At 44.0% G+C, this 18256-nt stretch overlaps 1 protein-coding gene across 1 annotated transcript; it reads right to left on the bottom strand.

Annotated features, from left to right (window-relative positions):
• On the bottom strand, window positions 674-4864 carry LOC110435292 (protein WVD2-like 1). Its single transcript, XM_021460724.1, has 6 exons — window positions 4619-4864; window positions 2525-2738; window positions 2125-2393; window positions 1866-2009; window positions 1702-1773; window positions 674-1477 (listed from the first exon to the last, which is right to left on the bottom strand). The coding sequence occupies exons 2-6, from the start codon at window positions 2697-2699 to the stop codon at window positions 1097-1099; spliced, it is 1041 nt and encodes a 346-aa protein (XP_021316399.1). The 5' UTR covers window positions 2700-2738; window positions 4619-4864; the 3' UTR covers window positions 674-1096.

Genomic DNA, 18256 nt, shown 5'->3' with positions numbered 1-18256 from the left:
AACTTCGAGTTTATTTAAAGCTTTGTTCGTGAAATCAAAGATGTGCCTAGAGCTCCAGTGGCAAACAAGAAAAAAAAAAGCATTTTTTTTCAACCTTTAAATTTGCCCAAAACATCTATTTAAAGCTTTGTTCGTTAATCTAGGCTGATGGCCCAGTGGAATTTTTAATGCTCTCCTTCTAATTTTAGACATAAATTTATAAGGTAGGGTGGGCTGAACACTTTATTTTTTAGATATATTTTGTGAATTTCATCATTAATCTATATTTATAAGAAGTAATAGTAGAACTAAGTTGATGTAGAACTTTTGTTCAGTCCCTCCTAAATTTTTTCTTTGCTTCGTCTCTGCCTTTTCTTTTGCAAAAATTCCACAACTTGTGTGGTTACAATGCAAACGCACAACGACACAAGGCCTTCGAACAACGAACATGTTGCCATGCACTAGATTTTCATGGCCAACATTTGATATGACGACTAATTGCGTCACAATCCAAATAAGCCCGTTTTGTCACGCCAAATGTTCTTACCGTCATTGCAAGAATATGTTCTTCAGAAGGTTTCAGTTAAATTTTGTTCTTCCATTGCATTTTGCACAGCACAAAATCAGAGTACCATCCAAACCAAAACTTAGAGAAAAGCAAATAATGCCGCTTTTGAAGAACTCAGCACAGAAGTGCAGCGAGTGAGCATAGTTCATTCATTCAGATAAATAGTACTGCCATCACCACCAACAAACCCTTGTTTTCGTTTGTACAAGTTACATCCAACACTCAATCTTTCTTACCACTCCCCATAATAAATTACATTAAGAAAACAAACAGCACTGCACAGTGACAATGTGCAGGCCATGGCCATCCTCAACAGCAACTTAAATAAGATTAGCATAAATAAACAACACAAACAATAAACACAACCACCTCTGTCTGACTGAGTGACCGGCTTCAATTCACTCGTGGCAGCAGATCGAGCCCCTGTTCGTTCGTTCATCGTCACCATAACTTATTATTATCTACACAAAATCCACAAGCCGTCAAAGCACTCTCATAACTTAGAAGAAAATTTGCACGCCATCGCCATCACCGGAAAGAAACTCGCGGCTAGTGCACGGCGATGTTGATGGCGCCCTCGCCGGCGGCGATCTTGTGGGCGCGGTGCTTCGGCTGCTGCTGCTGTTTCTTGGGCCCGGCCTTGCTTCTGCTAGCGCCGCTGCATTTGCAGTTGCTGTCGAGGCCGTCGCGGCTGGCGCGGCAGCACGGCCTCGTGGCGCCCTCGCTCTCCGACGAGGAGTTGGACGTCTCCATGGAGGTCGTCGTCGTCGTCTTCCTCCTACCCAGCTTCGGCGACTTGGGCCGGGTCGTGGGCAGCTTCTTGAATTCGGCCTTGGGGGACGGCGTCGCCTCGTGGTAGAAGCTTGGCATCGGGTTGGCTTTGAAGGTCAGGCTCTTTCTCAGCTGCTTCAGAGCCTCCTCCTGCTCTTTCTGCAGATTCAGAGAAGTGCATGAAGAAACAATCAAGACTCGGCTCTCAAAATTGTCCAGCAATCAGCATGCATCCTACGCATTTTCAGTTAACTGAATATTCGTATATTCAACTAAAACAGTCTGAACATACCAAATGGGGATCAGAGCAGAAATGCAATGCTTTGGGATCGGAGACACAGGTTGCAATGCAACTCGAGAGAAATGACAGCCAGATAAATTACCTTCAACTTAGCCTCCAACTGAATCTTCTCTTCCTCCATAGCTTGATGCTTCTCCTCCAACTTCATATAAAACTGCAACCAAAGCATGGAAACAACAATTATGAGCACATTCTCCCTTTACCAAGATTCACATTTATAGAAAATAAAAGTTATGTAACACATACTTCTCTGCGTTTCTCGGCACGTTCAGTACAACGGAAAACTGGGCCTGATGGAACTGTGGCCTTTCCAACTGATGATTTCGCATCATCCTGATTACCTCTGTTAGTAGATTGTAGTGGCTTCCGTGTAGTTGCAGATGGAGTTTTCTGTAAAGAAAAATGCAGAGAAATTCAAAACTACTACGCAACACATTCGTATAATTTTGCTAGATAATTCATGAATCATACATGAAAAAAAAGGTTAAAGAAATGGAATACTCACCGTCTTCGTTGAAGTCAACACCCTCTTTGCACTTTGGAATACATTACGATTTCCATTGACAGATTTACCATTTGATGGATCAGGAGTGTGGTTGCTCATATCTTCAGGCTCTGATGGGAGATCATTATTCGGTTCCAGTGCATCTTCCATCGATGTGATCGAAGTGCCATCACTCATTGCTGTTTCTTCCATTGGAACCGTTTCCTGGTTCTCTTGTTTATCAGCACTATTTTCAACATTAACAAGAGAGCCTTCATCTCCAGCCAACTCTGAATTCATAGAGCCATTGTCAGTACTCAATACATTGCACATCTAACTCAATAAATACTAGGCAAACCACCAAATTCAACAGATAAATTTTGACTGAAATTGATACAGGCATCAACCACAGCAAACTCACCATCATCGGTCTGCTCAGAACTTTCGATGCCTGAATAACCTTCATTTCCAGTAGCTCCCTTGACAACTGCAGATCCCAAATGTTCAGAGCTGCCATTTTCAGATTGCTCAACATCAACAGCGCTAGGCAGGTCCGAGTTTGATGGATCAGCAAACTTCTCATAAGACACATCCATGGTATCACTAACGGCAGAATCAAGGTCCTGTATAGAAGACTGAAGAACAATTTTAGCATCCATAGTTCATACTGATTCCCAGAAAGTAATACTACTGCAATAAGCACTTATGGGTAACCTCGAAAGTGTCCAGCGCAATTTTAAACATCACAACAAACCGGAACCATTTTGTCAAAGAACAAGGACGTGCAAACTGGCAAAACTGTGACCACCCACAGGGAAACAGGGTGTTCCTATCTTCTGAAGAATCGACATGGAAAGGCCAACTGTAGGAAAATCTTATCTATCCATGATGTGGAAAATTATTTCGTCACTAGTCACTACCAACCAGGAAAATGACATGGTAGTGGCGGATAGAATTTGTCATGTACTTTGACAAGCTATCTGCCAGCATGACCGTCGACAATGATCAAGGGAATTAATTGTTTACTACTTGAGATCCTGTATGTCGGTATGGCGTTATCGGTTAGACTTATTTGATGGTATTAGTATAGAACTGGCTGCATCATATACTCCATAATAAGATGATAAAACTAGTACTAAAAGAGAAGAGCAGGGAACAAAGGCGACAAACAAAAAAATTATATATGAACAAATTGAGCTGTGCCGGTGCAGACTGAATAGTTGAAGGAATCAGAATACTATTACTATTGAACATGTGAAGATTTAGTTGGACTACTATACGGTGGGAAAGACAAAAAGATTATTCTGTGCGCCAGTGTTTTCAAGTGTTCTATTGTCCTTTAGAACTCCAAAAAGAGAACGGTTCTCACCTCTAATCTAAGTGGTACTACTGCTTGTGCTATTTTAATTAGGATTTGTTATGATCCAATCAAGTTAAAGTTACAAAAAACTGTATTGAAGAGTTTGCTGGGAACGGATCTGATCCGGAAAGGGGACATGATAACAACTTCCTTAAAAGCCTTTTTTTTTATTAGATCAATCAAAAGAATTAGGCTTCCCAAAAGGAAGTTGGCTTTGCGCTTGTCTCTAATATTATACATTATCATATCTACTAGGCACCTGATCACAACTTGAACCGCATGCAGGGCCGATATCCTGCTGATAGGCATACCTGAACTGAACATGTATTGGCAACGACAAACCAGAAAAAACATGTCGAGACTAGTTTATATTACTCAGTTGATATTTTAATAAACAATGGGTCAACGAGTAATCAGAGACACTGCGTGCCAACCCAGAGCTGATCCCTTGTATACGTAATCACCTAGCAAGTTTCCCGAACTAGTCCGAGATGCATATCCTCTTGTGACTGACAGTGAGAGTGACACCGGGACGACTGAAATCCCATCTCATCTGTGAGAAGGCGTTGGCACACCAAGGCAAACTGAAAATCGTGTGTCTACTGGATCACGTTAACAGCATGAGGAAAGAAGATGAGAACTCAAGGTGCGTACTGAGTTGGTGGCATTGTTATGTGTTGTAACTGTTGTTTTATTGTTTGAGAATTTTTTTGTTATTACACCTACTCTGTTAATTCAGCCAAGCTTATCTTAAAAACGAACCAAAAAAAGAAAAGAAAAGAAAAGAAAAGAAAAGAAAAAGAAAACTCTCTCTTTTTTGTTTTCCTCGTTTCTAGTAAGTGGTGCTCTGCTTCATGTGAGATGCAGGGGCAGCAAACCCAGACACCTACCTGACGCACATCCTGCAGTTCCCGTAAGCTAAATACCAAGAATGCAGGCACAGATTCAGAGCCTAAACATATATACAGTCCTATAGATATAGTATATAGTTGCTAAAATAAAACTCCCGGAACCGGCAACGATGCTATACCCGGCCTATCCCTTTGTTTGTGGTTGTGGGGGGAACAGGCGAAGTTGTTTGTGGGGGGAACAGGCGAAGAATGCATGGTGGCTGCAGCATTGAGGATCGAATCGAAGGAGGTGCAGGCGAATTACCTGCTCTGGCGCGGCGTGTCCGGCGGCGGCGGCGGTCTCCAGTGCTATAGGCTATAGCTACGCAACGCAAAGCGTCGCTGCTGGTGTTGTGTGGTGGCTTCGACCGGGACGACGGGGCGGCGGCGTCACTGTGGTGGTGGTGGGTATTTGTAAGAGGAGGAGCAGGAGCAGGAGCAGGAGCAGGAGCAGGAGGTAGGCGGGCGCGCGGCGAAGGAGGAGGAAGGAGAGGAAGGTGGCAGTGGTGGTGGTGAGCCAGACAGTGAGTGAGGGTGGTGGGTTCGTTGATTTGAACGGGGTTCGCTCGGCGGTAGCTTTCCTTTTCCTGCTCCGCCGTGGCCCGCCCGCCTCGCCTCGTCCCGTCCCGGCTTCCTTTTTTCGCATGGGTCCCCGCCCTCCCCCTGCCTGCCTTTCGTTTCCGTGGCGGTGCGCGGTACGGACCACACGGTTGGTTGGTTCGAACGTATTGGGCGCCAGCCAGCGCCACACGCACGGCGCACCCGCCGGGACGACTCCTCTCTCGTTGCTTCCTCCTCGCTTCCTGGCGGTTGCTACCGTACTTGCTTGCATTGCTTCGTCATCCCTCCTGGCAGAGTGGCAGGCAGAGGATTTTTTTTTTGCTTTTTATTTTGTTTTCTTTCTTGAATTCTTGTAGAGTACTAGTGGTTTTTATTAAGAGAGAGAGAGAGATATGTGATTGTGGATGGGCCTTGAGGGCTTCCATCCGGCAGTTGATCCATAGTTCTCTACCGCTACTCGTTGTCTCTCTATTGTTGTCATATGGATTGTTTATATTGACGGTGAACGATGAGAAAGGATTTAAAATTCTATAAGTACAAAATTTATATTCCTTTGTTTGAAATGGACTTGAGATTTCTGTATGTCATGCAACGATGAGAGCATAGTAATAGATGAGAGGAAAAGAAAATAACTTGTACTTTTTAGTTGCTACAATGGCGGGAGATTAGTTGACGAGTGTTGTTGATGATTAACTCCTAATCTTCTCCGTTAGAAGCAAGTTAAGCCTTGCTCACACCCCGAGTGGATGTCGTGTAGGTTTTTAGCCTCTCACGTACTCTGGTTTGAGATGTAATAAGGGTTGATTGTTCTTTACTCGGTGATAGAGCTTCTTGTGAGAGTTTAGCTTACTAATGAAATTCCATTGTAGTGGTCGGGGATAGTCATTCATATATAGTTAGATTTCATATATAGTTAGATTCTCACGGTCCTCTTATAAGTATCACTTTATTTCAAATAGAAAGGAAAAAAACGAAAAAAAAAACTCTCTCCGACAGTAAAGCTCATTAGGGTTGGGCGACACACCACCGTCGCCAAAAGCCCTTCCCTCTTAGGCAACTCCTCTTGCAGCTGTTGCTGCTCACTTTGTGGTGCTTGCTTGGATGCTTCATCCTCCTTGTAGAGGATTTTCTTTTTTTCTGTTTCTTTTTATTTCTCCTTCTTTCTTGTACAGTGGTTTCAAAGAGATAGGATTATGGATGGATTGCTAAAAAAACTATGGATGCGACCTTCATACTTTCATCTGGCGGTTGATCAACAGATTTCTACTGCTAGTCATTGTTTCTCTAGTGTTCTCACAAAAACTATTGACAATAAGTGAGAAGGGTTTGGAATTCCACGAGTACAAAACTATACTCCCTCTAGGTTGGTAAAGAAGTCGTTTTGGGTAGGGACAGGTCTCCAAAGCATAACTTTGAATTTTATTTTTATAAAAATATTTATTGAAAAGTGATAATATATATAATATGTATGTATATTTTTATCAAAGTGATTTTCAAGACAAATTTGTTCATGTGGTTTTCAATTTTCAAACACAACAAACTAAAAGTTATTCATAATTTATATTCCTAATGTTTGATCCAAATCTTGTTCAAAATGACTTCTTGTACCAACTTGGAGGGAGTATTTGAAAGTCCTAGTTTGGTTTTGAATAATTGATGAAACCCTAGTACTAACCTCTATGCTAAGTGTGTAGACTAGACGATGTTAGTGTATGCCAAGTGATGGAGCAAAAGATGATCATGGTGATGATGGTGATGACCACAAGATGATCAAGTGCTCAACTTGGAAAGGAAGAAAGAGAAAAACAAAACTTTTTTGGAAAACAAGACAAAGGTATTGCTTATGGTTTTGGTTTTGTTGATCAAGACACCATAGAGGGTGTGATCATATTTAGGATAGATAGCTATACTATAAAGAGGAGGATTCTTTGGCTAAATGGTTATCAAGTGCCACTAGGTGTCATTGTTCATGTAGATGCATTTAGAACCTAGTGAGCTAACCTAACCCTTGAAAATGTTTATGAAAATATGCTAACACACGTGCACAATGTGAAACACTTGGTGATTAGCATATTTGAGCAAGGGTTGAAGAGGTGGAGAAGAGTTGGGTTGAGAAAATGAAATGTATTTTTTCTATTGCACTGGTGGAAAGTTTGGAGAAGTTGCGGACCGGGCGCTGGCCATGGAGGCGTCGGATGCTGGCCCAGCATCCGGTGCATTCTGGAAACTCAACGCGTGTTTGAACGGTGCGTCAGAGCGTCCGACAGGTGACCGTCGGACGCGGGCCGAACACTGTTCCAGCGTCCGGTGAGTAGTGACGTCAGCGAGCATACGATCGAGCATTTTTAGCTGCAGACGTCGGACGCATCCGACGCCCGTGCGACTTGTAGGGTTCCCTGAGTAGTGTCTGGTGAGTGAGTGGTGCATCTGGTGTGTTGCACCTGATGCATCCGACGCATTGTACCTGAGAACTCGAAAGTTTTTAGTAACCATTGGAGATCAACCGGTCACATCTGACTAATGACACGTGGCAGCAATCTGTGGGCTTGTTAGAGGGGACCATCGGACGCTGAGGCCGTGTTCGACGCCCTGCGTCGGAGCGTTCGCGCCCCCGAGAGGACAACCCACAAGTGAGTAACAACTCTATTCTTTGGGGTTGCTTATAAATACTAGTTGGCCGATTCAAAGAGGTCTCTCTTGACATTCTAGCATATAACATCCTTGCACCATGGTCCCTCCTAACAATATAAACTTATTTTATAATATATATGGATTTTAATAATCTATATTTATATTAAAAAGTATAGTAAATAAAATTTTGTTATATATATATCTACTAATATCCTCTGGACAACACAATTTAATATAATACAATTATAATAAAATGTTTTGATTTTATTTTAATTTGTTCATCTACCATATTAGGAGATATATTTATATTGAAATTTTTTATTCTACTAGAATACTTATATTTCATTATACTTTATATTTTACTGACCCATACTTGACTAGCAATAATAATTTGGTGACCATCTCTTTTTATTGTGAATCACATTATAGATGTAGACGCTCACATATATGAACACACACTCACTTTTGTGAACAAACAAACATCCTACACTCCACTATGAGCATTTTTGAAATACTAAGACGATAGATTTTAGGATTCACGAATCATCACATGCACTACGTTGTCGACAGAACAGCCACCTATTACGGGTATGAATATTTTCAAAATACTAACCCAATAGATTTTAATATTCATTAATCATCATATGCGCCCTAATATTGATAGACATAGTCATCTACCATAGGAAAAATAGTGAACATGTTAAGATAATTAAATACTAGAATAATTTTAGAAAAATATAACTTAACCTCAAAACAAAAATCTTATCAATTAAGCTACACTAAGTTCTTATATATTAGAACTCTTTGACTTTTGGCTCTGCCATTGTATCCTTGTGAGCCTAAGCAAACACCTCCCACTCATCTCCTTCATAGATTAACCATCTTCGTGAGATTGGGAGTGATTTTAAGTGCATTTGCTTGAGTGATTACATCTAGTGGCACTTGGGGATCGATTTAGTTGCGGTTTTCTTGTTACTCTCGGTGGTTGCCGAGGTGTTTTTGAAGTGATTGTCCGTGGCCATTTCCTGGTGATTGTGAGGGTTTTTGTGCCTTCCCCAGCGGAGTGCCAAAGGCAATTCGTGTCATTGAGCTACTTCACTTGTGTTAGGTTCTTGTGGTGTCCTAGTGATGACGAGATTCGTGCAACATCTCTTAACCACCGAACCACCAAGTGTTGGTTGACACAACGGGGACGTAACATGTCGGCAAGCACGTGAACCTCAGGAGAAAAATTTTGTGTCTCCATTGTGATTGTTTCATTGGATTTCTCCCGGTGATTGGACTTCATATTATTGTGATTGATTCATCCTCTCTACGCGGCGGTATAAAGATCAAATCATCTCATTTACTTTCTCGCAAACTAGAGTAGCATAGTTACTTGTATAGAAACTTTCGGTAGCTCTCTAGTGAAAGTAGAGACATAGCCTTTGTGTGCCTAGTGACAATAGCAATTAAAATTGTTGGATAGGTGGCTTGCAAACACCTATTTAGAGTTAGAGTAAAAAGTTTTGCTTTGTTATTTACTAACCTCTTGCCAGTGGTGAAGCTAGAGCATATTAGAGGGGGATGCACTTAGCTTGTGTATGCATAGACATCTTTCATGGGGGTGCATATATGGTGAAATTTTAGACTTAATCACTGTTTTTATAATTTTTGGGGGTGCATTTGCACCCCTAATTCACAAGTAGCTTCGCCACTGCCTCTTGCTCTAGTAAATTTGTAGAATTTTTAAATAGACTATTTATTCCCCTGTAGCCATATTAGACCTTTCGGTATTCCTTTGTTTGAAATGGACATGCGATTATGTATGTCATGCTAAACAATGCTGTGTGTGCGTGAGAGCACAGTATGACACAAAAAGCAGCTGGCACCCTACTTTAGTTGCTTCATGGCGGCAGATTAGTTGGCGGGCATTTTTGACAATTAATTCCTAATATTCCCCGTCTGGAGCAAGTTAAGCCTTGCTTACACCCGAGTGGATGTCGTGGAGGTTTTTCAGCATTGTCACATACTCTGGTTTGTGATCTAGGACCGATCATTCTTACTCAGCGATAGAGACCATTGGGAGAGTTTTGCTTACTAATGAAATTTCATTGTAGTGGGACAGGGACGATTCATAGTAAGATTCTCATTGTCCTATTGCAAGTATCTTCTTATTTCAAATCAAAAAGGAGAAAAACAAAGACAACTCTCCACCGTATATATATAATATCTTATTAGGAGCTAGCGTGAAGAGTTCCGCATAGAAAGAAATTCCAATAGTTACGTTAAATAGTTTTACATCACTGCAAGGTACATGATGGCAGTATTTGAGCGCTGACACAGGTGTTTCAGAACAAAAATAAAATTCCAATAATTTGTTCAAATACTTTCATATATATATATATATATATATATATATGGTACGTGATGTAGTATATGATTTGAGTGCTGACATATATCTCCTTGGTAACAGGGCACCTAATTGGTTGGCCTATTGTCCCCGAGAAATTAGTTGGAAGAAGTTGATTAGTTGGTTGATGGCACAACCTCTGTAGGTTGGTTTGATTCATGATGACTACAGTTAAGCCTTGACTACGCCTGAAATTAAATTGGCTGCGCTGGAGTGAAGATCGACTCTTTTGTCATTGTAGTGGTCCTCTTTTGTTTTTGGATCGAAGCTAGTACAAACAGTAGGTTTGAACTTTATTCAAAGGCTACAGTTACATGGATGGATTTAGTTCAGGTTATACGATGGAGTTGTCTACTTAACTTCCATCCTAAGTAAACATAAGTGATCCAAACCAAAGAGTTGTTCAAGCTACTACAGGTGCACCTTGAGGAACCTAGATATAATTGCAAATGTCCTTTGCAGAGGTCCTCACAGTTTTTCGTTATACATCTATAGAAATTATTTAGATGAAATAATGTACTAGCACCTAGTAATTTGTTCTTATATATGACTTTCGGCACTTGAATGATAATTAATATCAAAGATAATTTATCACTTCTACAAATACAAGGAGTTTATTATAGGATGATAGATGGTCTGCCTATTCAAATATAGTATGCACACACAAACTGAATAGATCAGTTGGTTGGCCATCTAGCACCGGTGCTCATATTTTTCTAGATTTAATCTAGGATTTAACGGCGCTATGCTTTCAGTGGTAGACAATGTTCCCGTCAACAGGGAAGAACCTGCCGGCTCATTCCTTTGGAGGTGTGCACAGGGGTAGGATTTGTTATGTGTTCATAGAGATGAATGTGCGTGTATATTAAGCATCTACGTTGTGCCATGTAATTTTCAAAAAATATAGTATGCACACTGTTCGCTGTTGTAAAAAAATATATGGTATTGGATAAACTTGGACCCTATATAACCAACCAAAATATAGAGGTGTTTTTGAAGTGATTGTACCTCTAGCTTGACTCAGCATATGCAATGGTTTTACATACAAAAATTGAAATGGGCTATATAGACCTATAGTATGCAATGAGAAACGAACTTTATCAGAAAAAAACATAGAGAACAAAAGAACTAACGGTTATAGGCACAATCTTTGAGAATATTTTATCTAGAAAATTAGTCTGTCGCACTGCAAGTGTAAATTAGAAACAAATTTATGGGCTGATGATTAACTTCACATGTCATCAAGGAAAATATATCTCCTTTCTTTTGAGTAAATACATTTTTTATCTAGTCCTGCTTTGTATTTGCCCCACTGTATCTCTATAACTAGGTATCATACACACTGTTGCAGCAACTTTTTACAGCTTCATAAACGGATTGAAATAATAATAAGGTTTGGTACGCAGTGTTGTAGGTTAGTACTGTAAACAATATAGGATATGCAGTAATTAAGAGGATTTTTTTTTGGCGCCATTCTCTTTGGAACTAGACTTTTATGAAAAATAAGTCTCTTCTGTTATAGTAGATGAGTATCCAGATAGATCAGGACAGTGCTGCCCACTTTTGTTTTCACCTTTTTCTTGTCCACCCAACAAACAATGCATGGATTGTTTTTTCTTGGCACAAAAATATATGTTTTCCGAGGCAAAAAGAAGTTAGCCTAGCCATGGATTGCATGCATGAGCTCTGACAAGACCGTTTCTGGCCTGGTACACGGTCACTTTGGTTCGCACGAAAAGAAAAGGATAATCCTATATAGTTTTGAAATCAAAATAAGAATCAGCCAACACAAAACTGTGTAGCTATTGCAATTTCCAAGGATAATAATTAGTATAAAGGCTTTGTTTAGTTCACCCCAAAAATCAAAAAACTTTTTAAGATTTCTCCTCACATCGAATCTTGCGGCACATGCATGAAGCATTAAATATAAACGAAAACAAAACTAATTGCACAATTTGTCTGTAAATCGTGAGATAAATCTTTTAAGCCTAGTTAATCTATGATTGAACAATAATTGTCAAATAAAAATAAAAGTGCACCTAAAACTAATTTTTTTTCAGAACTAAACAAGGCCGAAAACTACCTTGCAAGGCTTACACCTGTACTATGCATGTATATAGGATGTGGGCTACGATGAAGATGCGTCATTATCTAAAAATAAGCTTAATTTGGATGGAGGGGATGCAATTTGTGGAATATATTATTTAACTAGCTAGCGTGTCTGATATTGTATTGTCCAGTAATTAATCAAAATGTGCTCGGCAGTTGTAAAATCACACTCAAATTTCCTGTGCATGGATGTACTATATGTAATGTATATAAATATTTGGTGTAATCAAACATGCATGAATCAGCAATTTTAGAAAAAAAAAGGATACTTAAAATTTGGACTCCTTCTGTATCTATGTTAGTTATTAACTCAAAGAAAGAACCAGAGTAATACATGCTAAGCACATGCATCCTACGAAATATCAACGGTCTACTCCAATAATCTACGCTACTTAAAAAGTACATTAGCAGTACAAACAGACAGAATAATTAGATCTCAATCATACTCCAAATGATTAGCATGTAACAAATATTAATCCAACTAATGTCTGCTAGACAAGATAAACGTTATTCAAATGCACACACATGTGTGGGATTGTCATGCTCACGCACGCGCATAGGCCTTCAGTGTTTTCTTTACCTAAAATACAAAAAGATCAGAGGGAATCCAGGGAGAAAAATTGGAGAACAAGACTAGCCAGGCAGAGGAACAATATTGCGTCTCAAATCACACACAACATTGCACGTCAACTGGACTCTCTTTGCTACTAAGGCCTTGTTTAGTTCTAAAAAATTTTGCAAAATAGGAATAGTATCACTTTCATTTGTATTTGATAAATATTATCCAAACATGTACTAACTAGACTCAAAAGATTTGTCTCGTCAATTCCGACTAAACTGTGCAATTAGTTTTTATTTTCGTTTATATTTAATACTTCATGCATACGTCTAAAGATTTGATGTGACGGGGAATCTAAAAAGTTTTGTAAAATTTTTTGGAACTAAACAAGGTCTAAAAATTAGGCCTTGTTTAGTTGGCAAAATTTTTTGTTTTTGATACTGTAGCATTTCGTTTTTATTTGACAAACATTGTCCAATTACGGAGTAACTAGGCTCAAAAGATTCATCTCACAAATTACAGGTAAACTGTGCAGTTAGTTTTATTTTTGTCTATATTTAATACTCTATGCATGCGACTAAAGAATCGATGTGACGGAGAATCTTGAAAATTTTTGTGAACTAAAGAAGGCCAGGAGTATATGCGTCCTGTCTGTCGGTCGGTCTCATCGTCATAGCTAGTCAATCATCACCTACTGATGAATTAATGAACAAACAATCATGTCTTGCTACACACACCAGGACTTGCTACCAACTCTATCTTTTTATTTATTATACTCGTATATAATTAATAAACTTATATAATGCACAAATTAAATGATACTATTAATTATGACCGAAATAATCATCATGTCAAGCCTTTTCTTTTGTTTCAGCTGATTGCTGAGGGGGCCATTGGATCAACAGTCGCGTCTCTGAAAGCTTCATTGGGATCTCCCTCGCTCTTGCTCTCGCTCTCGTTCTCGCTCTCATGAGTAAACAGTTCAACTGCATATTATGGACATAGGACCTTCTTCTTTTCTTGTAGAAGCTTGCTGCTTGATGCCGACATTACATTCAAGCTTGAGAGCGATGCGATTAGATAAAATTAGAGCTAGAACATGACTTTTGGAAGGTGTTTATTTAGGCCAGCAGCAGGAATAAGATACCGGCTTTCATTGATAAATTAATAGAGATAGAAGCACGCAACCGACGACGTCTCATCAAGCAAGGGCCACACTGGTACTGTAGGCTGAAAAGGTGGATAACAATGGTGAATCGAGCTACTAGGTAGTTAGCTAGGGCCTGCCGCTGCATCTAGGCCGGTGCCGGTGACGGTGCTTGCTCATTGGACTTGGACCCAATATAATCGTGCGAACTGTCATATGCCATATTAAAACAATAGAAGTGATAATAAGGGCATTTTCAATGCAGAAACCATCATAGTTTATATAGACATTAATTACAGTAACACCTAAGTATTTTACTGATGTGGTAAGGTAGTTATTGAAGAGAGAGCAAAAATTATAGAAACTAGGTATAGACCAGTCTCAGTGGAGAATTTCATGACGTTGTTTTCAAGACTGCCATGTCATGTGAAATGAAATGAAACTTAGATGAAACACTCACTTTCAATGGAGAGTTTCATTTCATAGTTTCATAGGCATTTAATTCCAAGACTCATAGAGAGTTGGTGATTGTGCCAAGAGAGGTTCATCTAGATGAAACATATTTCTTCTCTCTCTTCTTAAATACACTACCATGTCATCAAAAAAGTCTATGTGGCAATCTATTTAATGCAAATGAAACTCACATGAAACTCTCATTGAGATTGACTTAAGTTAGAAACTGTCGGTGTTTTTCCCCCGGGGGGGGATCACACCAACGAGTAAATTTGTATGCGTGCTCCCCTTTCCGGATGGTGATGCGAGAAAACACAGAGATTTATCCTGGTTCGGGCAAGAGAAGGCCCTACGTCCAGTGGGGGGGAGAGTTTGTATTATCTTGCACCTAAGTGCTTGTACAGGGGCGAATACAAGCGTGGAATGAAATGTGCCGCTCTACTACGTGTGTGTGTCTCTGTTCTATTCCTGAGTCCCTCCTTTTATAGCTCCAAGGAGAGACACAGGGTACATACATAGATGTTAGAGTAGGGATCGATAGCCGCATGGAGCGCTGACCTACTCGAGGCTTCCGTACGGCGTGGCCTCGAGCCGTCCCATCTTGATAGCTTGGTGATGATCACGCGTGCTCCTGCGTTCTGCCCTGCCAGCCGCCTTGTGCCGGTCCTGAGGTCGCATGCTTGTATGGTATGGTGGCGGACCCGACGGCGTAGCTGTGATGAAGTTAGTCGACGCCCAACTTGTTCCTGGGTAGGGGCCTTGTTTGGTCGAGGGTCGGACGCCGTGTAGTACGCTGGTATCTAGAGCGCTGACCTTGGATATCTCGAGGGGGTCCCGATTAGACGTTCCATCCTTGTTTCTTGCGTCCTGACACGCCCTGGGTTGTTCGGTGGGAAAGCTGCAAAAAGAACGATGGGACAGAAGCTTGCTCCCTATCACGCCTCCCATGACCTGTGTGTTAGGTGGGAAGCGTCAGGTGCATTTAATGCTCCAGCTCGCGTGCGCGCGTCAGGCGGCGGACAGTGTCCTCGCGCCCGACTCCTCTTGATTCGCTCGAGCCCGCTTCCGTCATCGACGGCAGTCGTCGCTCGAGTCCTGAACCGATTCGCTCGAGGCTATTTCCGTCTTCGAGGCTGCGACCGTCGATGGCGGCGCATACGTAAGATTAGAGCGTCGAGTTAGGGGTTTCGACCTTCATACTGGTAATCTCATAATGCGTATTGCTGAGGGTACCCCTTACCGATACCCTCGACAGTAGCCCCCGAGCCTCCATTTGAGCGCTAGCGCTCGAATGGAGGTTTTGACTTACGGTCGAATTTTCGTGGGGGCGCGCGAGCGACCCCGCGGGGTAGCCCCCGAGCCCTCGGGGGAGTTTTTGACTCCTTCGAGGGTTATGTTTCTAATTCGCAGAAACGCTTTCGACACCAGTGGTGGAAGGTTCTGGCTGGCTCGTTTTTGCCCGGGGGTTTCGACGTACTCTCGATAGAGCGAGCGTCTTCCATCCCAAATTGAGTTCCTAGTGGGTAGTCCAAGTGAGAACCTGTGCCCCTTTCGAGGGGGTCAGCTGTAGCCCGGAGGCGTCCTCATAAAGCAGGGTCGACGTGGTCGGGGGATTCTGGTCTCATTCGATAGAGTCCAGCGGCTCGATGCCTCCCTTCGGGGGGATACCTCTCGACTGTCTCGACCCTACCTTGAACATCACCAGCGAGTCCTCGAGGCGGGCCTCGATCTTCGACCGCTCGCTGGGGATCCCTGACTCTAGCGCTCGAGATCGGCTGTCGAACCCTTTCGGCGGGCCAGCCATCGACCTCTCGAGACTTTTGCGGTTACGTCCCTTGGCTTACGAAGGAAGGGAACGGTCGTGGCGGTTCGCATTTCTGCCCGTTGGGCGCGTCTTTTTAGGCGGATGACGTTACGACACCGTATCGGCGAGGAATTCGGAGAGTCCGGCCTGTGAGGAGAGTGAGAGAGAGAACTGTCAGGCGGCGCATTTATGGGGGGAGTTACCTTACTTCTCGGATCTGTCCGTTGGCGGACAGCTGCCTATAAATATGTCGTCTCGTCACCGCCGTTCCTCTCTCTTCCGCCTTCTCGCTCTTGTTCCTTTGCTGCCTTTGCTTTCTCGTCATCTCACGCGCACACGCCCCCTCGAGCCGTAGCGAACCCATCGTCCCGTTAGCCAAGATGCCTGTAAGACTCGTCGCCGCCGATGACTGGCGCCCGTCGTCGATGACGGAGCGCCGGCTGTTAGAGCTTGAGAAGGAAGGACTGCTGCGCCGTCGCACCTCGCTGTCGTCGCCAGAGTGGATCGCGCCGCCAGCGAGCCACAGGGCGCCTCAGCCACCCGAAGGCTACGTGGTGTCGTTCGCCAAGTTCCACCGCCACGGTCTGGGCGCGCCTCCAAGCCGCTTCATGCGGGCCCTCTGCTCCCATTACGGGGTGGAGCTGCAGCACTTCTCCCCGAACGCCATCACCGTGGCGGCGGTCTTCGCCGCCGTGTGTGAGGGCTTCCTAGGGATGATGCCGCACTGGGAGCTGTGGCTCCACCTCTACAGGGGCGAGCTGTTTCACGCCTCCACCGGAACCACGGGCGTGAGGAAACCCGTGCGAGCGGGTTGCCTCAATCTGGTGCAGAAGACGGGGAAGACGGACCGGCCGCGGGAGTACATCCCGGTAGGGTTGTCGACCAACCATGCCGGTTGGGACTCTCAATGGTTCTACCTGCGGAACGACGACAACCTCCTACCTCCCTACTCGGGCCGTCTGATCTTGGAGCGCCCAGCGGACTGGACGTACGGCGTCGTCCAAGCTCATCAGCCTCGGCTCGACCCTCTCCTCGACGCCCTGAAGAAGCTTCGCCAGGAAGGTTTGACCGCCGCCCTCGTCCTCTCGGCGGTCCATCATCGGAGAGTTCTTCCTCTGATGTCACGACCGCTGAGGATGGATGAGATGGGCCCTGGCGTCTCGTCTCGGGACCTCGAGGCATGTCGGATGTCCAGCGAGCCTCCGACGGACGATGAAGTCGCGGCCCGAGTCAGGGCCGCAATCGCCGGTGATTTTAAGCCGGAGCACGTCAACGGCTTCCCCATGCGACCCGACGCGGGCTCGATCGATCTGGTACGCTTTCTTCTTGCGCGCATCCTCGATTCTAGATTTCCCCCCTCCCCTCTCTTTTTTTCTAAGTCTACCTTAGTTTTGGCAGGGTCGGATTGATGTCCGGTCCTCGAGGCCTCCAGTAAAGGAGGACGAGGTCGATCGCGACAAACGACGCCAATCCGCCGAGAAGTTGAAGTCTGCCAAGGACTCCGCGAAAAAGGGGGAGAAGAAGAAGAATCTCGACCGCCAAGCATTGGAGGTGCGTCGAGCCAAATCCAGGCAGAGGGGGGAGCCTGAGGAAGAATCCCCCAACGATGACGATGACGACGACGAGAGTAGCGACGACTCCGAGGGGATGGCGTCGCGTCTCGATCGGCTCCTCGAGGGCCCCCCTCGAGATGACGTCGATGCCCCCCAGACGGAGGTGCCGGAGGAGGGTCCGAGCGGGTCTCGTCGTCCCCGGCCCGACGCTCCTTCCGCGCTCAAGGCGGGCCAGGACGCACCGCGCCCTCCCCTGGCGCCCAGGGAGAGCGGTCCGGCTAGATCCCAGGCGTCGAGGCCGCTGACCCGCGGTCGCGCTGCGGCCTCTGAGAAAGGAGACGCCGGCCGTAGGAGCGCGAGTCCCGGCGCCCGCCAAGCGGGACCCGACGTACCTAGGCCAGTCTCTGCCCTCGAGGGGCCTAGCGCCCCGACGCGGGGTGGCTCGAGGCCCGCTGGTCGGGGTGGCGGAAGGCGAGCCGTTCTGCCCGTGGGGTAAGCCTTTTTGTTGTTGCGGTCTTTGTCCCCTCATTCTCTCACCTTTCCTCACATGCTTACTTTTTCTCAGGCTGAAACGGGCCCTCGAGCAGGCCCAACCATCGATGGCCAAGAGGCTCAGAACGGGTGCCGCCTCCACGGAACAAGGTTCGTAGTTAATTCCTGGGTGTCGCGATATTACTACGTCGGTTATCATGAC

This window comes from Sorghum bicolor, chromosome 5 (genome assembly GCF_000003195.3).
Source record: "Sorghum bicolor cultivar BTx623 chromosome 5, Sorghum_bicolor_NCBIv3, whole genome shotgun sequence".
NCBI lineage: Eukaryota > Viridiplantae > Streptophyta > Magnoliopsida > Poales > Poaceae > Sorghum > Sorghum bicolor.
The sequence above is the reverse complement of the archived record's forward strand: the minus strand, read 5'-3'. Positions and strand labels throughout refer to the sequence as shown.

Bases quoted from the DNA above. Each gene is read 5' to 3' on its own strand.
- LOC110435292 (XM_021460724.1), bottom strand. From the start codon at position 2,699: ATGGATGTGTCTTATGAGAAGTTTGCTGATCCATCAAACTCGGACCTG. The intron at 2,010-2,124 runs GTGAGTATTCCA...TTTTCTTTACAG, and splicing joins TGTTGACTTCAACGAAGACG to AAAACTCCATCTGCAACTAC. The intron at 1,478-1,701 runs GTAATTTATCTG...CTGAATCTGCAG, and splicing joins AGTTGGAGGCTAAGTTGAAG to AAAGAGCAGGAGGAGGCTCT.